At 28.0% G+C, this 7047-nt stretch overlaps 4 protein-coding genes across 5 annotated transcripts in view; 2 read left to right on the top strand and 2 right to left on the bottom strand.

Annotated features, from left to right (window-relative positions):
- LOC108572233 overlaps nt 1-1246 on the top strand; it is a 3166-nt gene extending 1920 nt beyond the window's left edge. The window contains exons 2-6 of the mRNA XM_017934432.1: nt 2-40; nt 105-230; nt 300-479; nt 536-715; nt 1106-1246. Of these exons, the coding sequence (XP_017789921.1) occupies nt 2-40; nt 105-230; nt 300-479; nt 536-715; nt 1106-1246 (666 nt within the window). The remainder of the gene's footprint in view (nt 1; nt 41-104; nt 231-299; nt 480-535; nt 716-1105) is intronic.
- A 121-nt stretch (nt 1247-1367) lies between these two features.
- LOC108572359 (40S ribosomal protein S23) lies at nt 1368-2282 on the bottom strand. The gene is made up of 3 exons (XM_017934585.1): nt 2255-2282; nt 1736-1895; nt 1368-1661 (listed from the first exon to the last, which is right to left on the bottom strand). The coding sequence occupies exons 1-3, from the start codon at nt 2256-2258 to the stop codon at nt 1394-1396; spliced, it is 432 nt and encodes a 143-aa protein (XP_017790074.1). The 5' UTR covers nt 2259-2282; the 3' UTR covers nt 1368-1393.
- Nucleotides 2283-3582: 1300 nt separating this feature from the next.
- LOC108572434 (presenilins-associated rhomboid-like protein, mitochondrial) lies at nt 3583-5181 on the top strand. Its single transcript, XM_017934673.1, has 8 exons — nt 3583-3629; nt 3717-3900; nt 3999-4100; nt 4174-4333; nt 4412-4632; nt 4725-4826; nt 4928-5025; nt 5085-5181. Exons 1-8 carry the CDS (start codon nt 3583-3585, stop codon nt 5179-5181), a joined length of 1011 nt encoding a protein of 336 aa, XP_017790162.1.
- Nucleotides 5182-5417: 236 nt separating this feature from the next.
- The window catches only part of LOC108572357 (S-formylglutathione hydrolase), a 5348-nt gene continuing 3718 nt past the window's right edge, over nt 5418-7047 (bottom strand). The window contains exons 1-5 of one of the 2 annotated variants that reach the window (XM_017934583.1): nt 6781-6852; nt 6450-6520; nt 6007-6384; nt 5688-5913; nt 5418-5600 (exon numbers count right to left, since the gene is read on the bottom strand). In XM_017934583.1, coding sequence (XP_017790072.1) covers nt 5418-5600; nt 5688-5913; nt 6007-6384; nt 6450-6520 — 858 coding nt within the window. In that variant the 5' untranslated portion in view covers nt 6781-6852. Of the gene's footprint in view, nt 5601-5687; nt 5914-6006; nt 6385-6449; nt 6521-6780; nt 6853-7047 lie in introns of those variants that run through there. The other variant, XM_017934582.1, reaches the window with a different exon arrangement.

Genomic DNA, 7047 nt, shown 5'->3' with positions numbered 1-7047 from the left:
TTCTGAAATTGGTATTTGTAATGATGAGAAATTATTGCTGGTTTGTATTTTGTTTAAAATTTTCTCTTATTTATATGAAAAAGTACATAAATTGTTGTTTACAGGGAAATTGTCCTTTGGAAAAACAAATGTCAACTTTAAAATTATTATTGAATTTTATCAAGTGTATATTTAATGAATCCTCTGATACTGAGTTTAATGAAAAAGAGACTATTAATGATATATTAAATGTATGCAAATTAAAGTTTTAAAGAAATGTATATGTAATTTACATATTTACAGACTTTTTTTTATACCAGGTTTATATGAATGAAGATCCAAATACAATAACATCTAGCATTGAACCAAAATTGAATTACTCTGAATCTATGCAATATTTTGATAATTTGCAAAAATATTTAAATGAATATCAGGTTTCATCTTCTACTTGTGAATATAGGGAGGAAAAACATATAGAAGAATATCTTTCTGAGGTAATAGTACTATGAAGTTATACCTTTTTCCATGGTTAAGTAATATATGAAAAATATTATAGGGTGAAGAGAGTAATAGAATTGATCAAGATTTGTTATTCAATAAAGAAAAAACAGAATTCATAGAAGCATTTTCAACAATTGAATCATGGCCAGTGAATAATACAAAAAATATGAATAATTTGTATTCCATGGATGCTGACATCAGTGATATATATTTTAATTTTTCTTCTTTAAAACAGGTTTAACATATTTATATATCTCCTTCTATTCATATAATATATATACAAGATGAGACATTTAAATGGAAACTCTTGTAGGTGGTTGAACTTGTCATTTTTCCCTCTATAAGAATATGAAAAAAAATACATAGTTCCATTTAAAAAAAAACATTGATGACTTTGAAATCTTATAAAAAGAAAATGACCTTGCATAAAAATCTTTTTTACCATTACACATGCCCCTTAACATAATGCAAGTTTGTCTTAAGTTTTTTCATACAACCATTTATTATTCCCATTTAAATGTCTCACCCAGTATATTCTGATTGTTTGTTTCGTTGAGATTTTATCGATTCATTATTTTATTTAACAATAAGTTTACTGAATTTTTTACAATCAATTAATTTTTAGTTTCTGCAAGTAAAGGAAGAAATATCAAATGTCAATGTACCAAAAGAAATAAAGAAGTTAAACACTGTACTCAGTGAAATTATCGAAGATACCGTTACCCACACTGAGAAAGCGAAAAATGTGTGTATGGACACTTACTAGTATGTATTAATTATTTTAAGTGCTTTTTAAAAATATGAACTTCTATATTTGCATTTCATAAAAATAAAAATTTATAAAGGTATTAATAAAACACTAATTTATTTAAAAATCTTTATGGGCTTATCAGAAATACATGACAATGATATTTTAAGACCTGGGTCGTTCTTTCTTTTCTTTGTAAAGTGCGAGTAACGAAACATTAGCAACTTTCACTACTTTAAATCGAACTCCTGGAATGTCACCAACAGCATGACCTTTACGACCAAATCCCGCTACCAACACTTCGTCGTTTTCTTCAATATTGTTTAGACAACCATCCCTAGGTACAAAAGCTGTGATTTTCTTGCCATTTTTGATCAACTGCACTCGCACACATTTGCGAATAGCAGAGTTTGGTTGCTTTGCTTCTACGCCTCTATAAGATAAAATCGCTGAATCAAAATACTTATATCAAAGATTTAAAGAGATTAGTAATATAAATATACATACACTTTTTCTAAAACGATACCCTTAGCATGGGAAGCGCCACCGAAAGGATTAGCCTTCCATCTTGTTCCCAAGTGAGCCTTTTTGTAGTCCTTATCATTCCAACGTTGATCGCGTCTATGATTTACATGCTTACGTGCAGTACGAAGACCACGAGGTTTACCTATAAATAGTATCAAAAAATTAGGTTATGTATTGTACTTATTAGATTTCTTATATTTCCACTTAGTTTGATTTCCTATTTGTATTCCACATTATATAACACGTTTAAAAATGTTATCAATTATAGAAGTACAAATATGATATTAATAACGATTGCATTGAATATTTGATTATGTCGAATACTATTCACATGTAACCACGTTAGTTTCAAGATAAATTAAAATACACTGTTTAAGAATTTGCTATTACATATTTAAAGAAATTGTAGTTCAGCGTATTAAAATATCAGTGAGACCATTACACATTTAGCAATTTATATTTTACACTTTTAAAGCTATAATTTTAACATTGATCACATACCCATCTTGCTCGGTGTGCAATACGACCGGAAGAGACCTAACTTTCATTAACGGAAATCTGAACATAAATTTTGGAGGCACATTTAAAAAAAAAAACGTTTGCTGTAATATCAGTAACAAAAGTATTTTATAAAAAATTGCAATAATATATAATATTTTATAGATATGTGTTACTTTCAGTTTGTATCTTTTTGTATTACACTTACGCGAATGTAAAGTGTTATACACAAATATTGCAAAAAACACAGAACATTATCTTTTGTATTTAAAAAATTAAAGAATATCATGTTCTTTGTTAACAAGTGCTTTAAAAAAGGATATAGCTGAATAAGGGGCTCAAAAGTGCTCTTAAATTAAATTGGTCTTACGATGGACTATTTAATAGCTTACCTAAGAAGAAATATTTGACACCAAGTTTTAACCCTACATCTTAATGGTAGGCAGAGAGGAGGGAAGATTAATAACAGGGAAAATTCATATTATCCATTTTAGCTCTCTTTTTCCTATTTAGTGGTACACAACATTGAAAAATATCTGGGGCATTGTACAAACGAAGACATATATTAGGGAATTTTTTTCAATTCTTTCGTTGCAAATCCTATTTGTAAAAATTAAAAACGTCAAAAAATGAGGGTTTTAACAATAACCATATATTTCACAAGCAATAAATAACAATGAACAGACTTAAACTTTCCTCTTTCTGCGCCATGCTATTTTCTTCGTAATATTCCTAAGGCGGGAAAAAGTCTTGCGCAGCCATAGTGCGCTGTTATCGACGCCCATTGCGCATTTTCATGTAGCGGTCGCTACAAAACTCAGTGTACTTGTGAAACTTTTTTTATGAAAACGCACCAAATATCTCGTGGATGTGATTACATATCTTGTACATACGAAATTTTCATGTATTTAATAGTATAGTTATTACTTGTTAAGTGGTAAATAAAACGGTTAATTTTTTTGTAAGTACATACACTTTTATAACAACATTTCATAGTTATAATAACAATGTGTTTATAACATAATAATACATATGTATGTAATTAAAATGACTACATTAAAAATGTTGCTAACTTTTTATTTTCAAAACTGTAGAATAAATCTGCATTACTGAATTTTGTAAAAGGTGAATAAAGATTATAATATAAAATGTATAATAATTAACCAAAAATGAATGAGGATTAAACGATTTATGAATTTTTTCATAGATGACTGTATTATTTATATTTTTCAGGGAAAGGCATAATTACATATGTTTATTATAGCCAGGTATTTTAGAAAATTAATGTACAATTGGTAACATTTTCCTGCAATTTTTGATTTGTACATAACATGGCTTTCAGAACATTCTTACATTTAGGTGAAAATGCATGTAAATGGTAAGATTCATCTTGATTTCATAAATTCTTATTATATGCATTAGTAATTTTAAATTATATAATTGTTCCTATGTAATATTTTTTCAGTATTTTTGCAACTGTACAGTTTAAATCTAAATCACACGTAGTTGACCAATATAAACAAGTTAGAAATTTTTATAAATTTAGAGGTAAAACAAAAGTAATAAAGACCCATTTACCAAATGGTTCTTCAAAAACACAACCAGAGCATATTGGGAGTTTGTGGAAACCATTAACTTTTACAATTATGGTAAGTAAAACTAAGATACCATTTGTGTTTATAATGAATTAATCTAAGCATAATTCATTTTTTTTACATCATAAGTTTCACTGTTTTCATCAACCCAGTTTAGTGGAACAACATTTATTGGTGCTGCCATTTGGGAGTATGAGCGTATCAGAGAAAAAGCCTATAAGATGATTAGAAATTACGCGCAAAGGAGAATACATGTTTGTATATTGAAACTTATTTATGTAAATTACAATGTTTAATCAATATTATCAGAATGTTAATTACATTTAGCGAACAGGATGGCGATATAAAATGCACACTTGGTGGAACAACTTGTCAGAAGGGGAAAAAATGTTTGCTCCTATATGTTTCTTAAATGTATTAGTATTTTTATCATGGCGCATACCCGCATTTCGACCAACAATGTATCGATATTTCTGCAGCAATTCTGGTAAATAGACAATATTTTCATATATATTCATTAATAGGTAGCTACAAAAGGATATTATACTCTATGCTTTTGATCAAGGTGCATCATGTTGGCCAATGCTATTCCTAACATTTTCTCATTATTCCCCTTTTCATTTACTTATCAACATGTATGTATTGTACAATTTCTCTACTGTTGCTGTGTCAACACTGGGTAGAGAACAATTTATGGCACTTTATTTAACTAGTGGTGTGGTATCTAGTTTTTCAAGCTTTTTATATAAAGTTGCATTTGGTATAACAACACCTTCCTTAGGAGCTGTGAGTATTATTAAACATAGAAACTTTTAACATATTGTTTCAAATGTAACAATATTATATATACTACTATTAATTACTCGTTTGTGATATAGTCAGGAGCATTAATGGGTATCCTTGGATTTATATGTACTGAAAATCCAAATATGTATCTGACTATTGTTTTTCTTCCTATGTGGAAATTTACAGCAAATACAGTACGTTGGTATTGTAATTTTAGTAATATAAAAATTTATTTTTATGAATTAGCTTGTGTAATTAGAAGTATTAGTAGTACATAAGAAGTATTTGTGATTAGGCTATTAAAGCTGTAATGGGACTGGATGCCTTAGGATGTCTTTTGCGTTGGCGAATATTTGATCATGCAGCACATTTGGGTGGAGCATTATTTGGAATGTAAGTGCATTTATATGAAACTTGCAAAAAATCATATAATTCTTCTGTGTTAATTATAGATTTTGGCATGCATGGGGTAATGCTAACATATGGCAAAAACGTGAACCAGTATTAATGCTTTGGCATCAATTTCGTGAACCACCTAGGTCTCATTAATACTTGTAAAAGAAAAGAAATAAATGTATTTTGTCTTTTATAATCATTATAAAAAGCAATTGAAAATTAGAAAATAAGGAAGAATGGAGTAAGTGATTCATACTGTTATAAGTACTTTATTTAAAGTTGTTTCCTAGTTAGAAAAATGATATTACATGTTTTATCATATAAATGTACATTATTACAAATTTATTTTCGATATCAAAGAAATAAAAAAAAGAAGTACATATACAGAATTAAGATTTAAGATATTTTACATGATGTTTAATATGATCTTCAATAAATGTAGATATGAAAAAGTAACTGTGATCATAACCTTCTTGAAACCTAAGAACTAATGATAATCCAGCATCTTTTGCAGCTGACAATAAATTTTCTGGCAATAATTGTCCATCTTTCAAGAACTTATCCTCCTTTCCCTAAAGGTACACAATACATTTCATTTATTATAAGTTTTTATCTTAATTATTATAATATGATTTATCTCAATTGTTATAATATTATACCTGATCAACTAAAATATCCAAAGGGGGTCCATTATATTTTTTAGCTAATTCTGTAGCATCCCAATCTTTCCATGCAACATTAGTTTCTGTTCCACCCAGATAACCGGAGAAAGCTTTCTTACCCCATGAACATGCAATCGGATTACTTATAGGTGCAAAAGCTGAAACTGTTTTGTATAAACCAGGATTTTTTAGAGCACAAATTAAGGCTCCATGTCCTCCCATACTAGAAATAAAAACATTTTGTGTCTGCAAAAACTAAAAATTTCTGTACAACTAATTTTCAAAATAATTATCATTAAATTATTTTTTATTTTACCTATGACCCATTATAGATTGCTTGCATTGTAAAACGGGAAATTTTTCATTAATCAAAGCTGGTAACTCTTTAGTAACATAACTGTACATTCTGTAATTTTTCTTCCATATGTTATTTGTTGCATCAACGTAAAAACCTGCACCAGTACCAAAATCCCAATCATCATCTTCTCCAGGTATATTGAGATTGCGAGGACTTGTATCAGGTGTAACTAAAACTACTCCTTGTTCAGAAGCATATTTTTGTGCACCTGCTTTTTGAATAAAATTAGCTTCTGTACATGTTAAACCAGATAACCAGTAAATAACAGGTACAGGTCCTTCCTCTACTTGTGGTGGTAGGAAAATTCCAAAATTCATTTTACATCCCAATTCATAGCTGCATCATAAAATATTATTCAGATAATTTTATGTTTATAATTAATAAATACAAAATTACAGTACCTTTCGTGCAAATAGACTTTTTGCCATCCACCAAAAACTTTATTGTTAGAAACCTCAGTAATGTCAGGCATCTGAAAATATATTTCAACGTTAAAACTAAGTATATAAGTGTATTTTTTAACTATTTTCTATGATATTACTTGAACATTATCATTTGTGTGTCAAAGGGTTAGATACCGTAAATGAAGAAAGAAAGTCACCCGGTATATATTTTTTCTTGTATTATTAAAAACAAAACATATTAATCTTATTAAATTAATTTCTTTTCTTATTTTTCTTCAATTTTATAACATATTTAAAATTAAATTAAACATTATTTTAAGTAACATACCTTGTATTATGAAAAATTACGTACAATATATATGTTTTCCTACAGACTTTGGATAGTTATGCGACTCGTGACATAATAAAAATATTAGTTATATCTTATCGTATCGATTGATAACAGTTTTCCAAAACATTCATATGCGTTTAATTTGTGTTACAAGTTTATGAATTATTTTAATAAGGGAAAATAATTTAACCTCAATTTAATTAACGATTTTTAATGAATGCTTTATGTATTATTTGAAACTAATTTTTAATGAAAAATAATACC

Source organism: Habropoda laboriosa, unplaced genomic scaffold (assembly GCF_001263275.1).
Source record: "Habropoda laboriosa isolate 0110345459 unplaced genomic scaffold, ASM126327v1 scaffold65, whole genome shotgun sequence".
Taxonomy (NCBI): Eukaryota; Metazoa; Arthropoda; class Insecta; order Hymenoptera; family Apidae; genus Habropoda; species Habropoda laboriosa.
Note: the sequence above shows the minus strand (reverse complement) of the source record. Positions and strands in the feature narration are given on the sequence as shown.

Coding starts and splice junctions, on each gene's coding strand:
- LOC108572359 (XM_017934585.1), bottom strand. Junction 1,662..1,735: donor GGTATCGTTTTAGAAAAAGT/GTATGTATATTT, acceptor TTTATCTTATAG/AGGCGTAGAAGCAAAGCAAC.
- LOC108572434 (XM_017934673.1), top strand. CDS start 3,583: ATGGCTTTCAGAACATTCTTACATTTAGGTGAAAATGCATGTAAATG. Junction 3,901..3,998: donor CATTAACTTTTACAATTATG/GTAAGTAAAACT, acceptor TCATCAACCCAG/TTTAGTGGAACAACATTTAT. Junction 5,026..5,084: donor GGTGGAGCATTATTTGGAAT/GTAAGTGCATTT, acceptor TGTTAATTATAG/ATTTTGGCATGCATGGGGTA.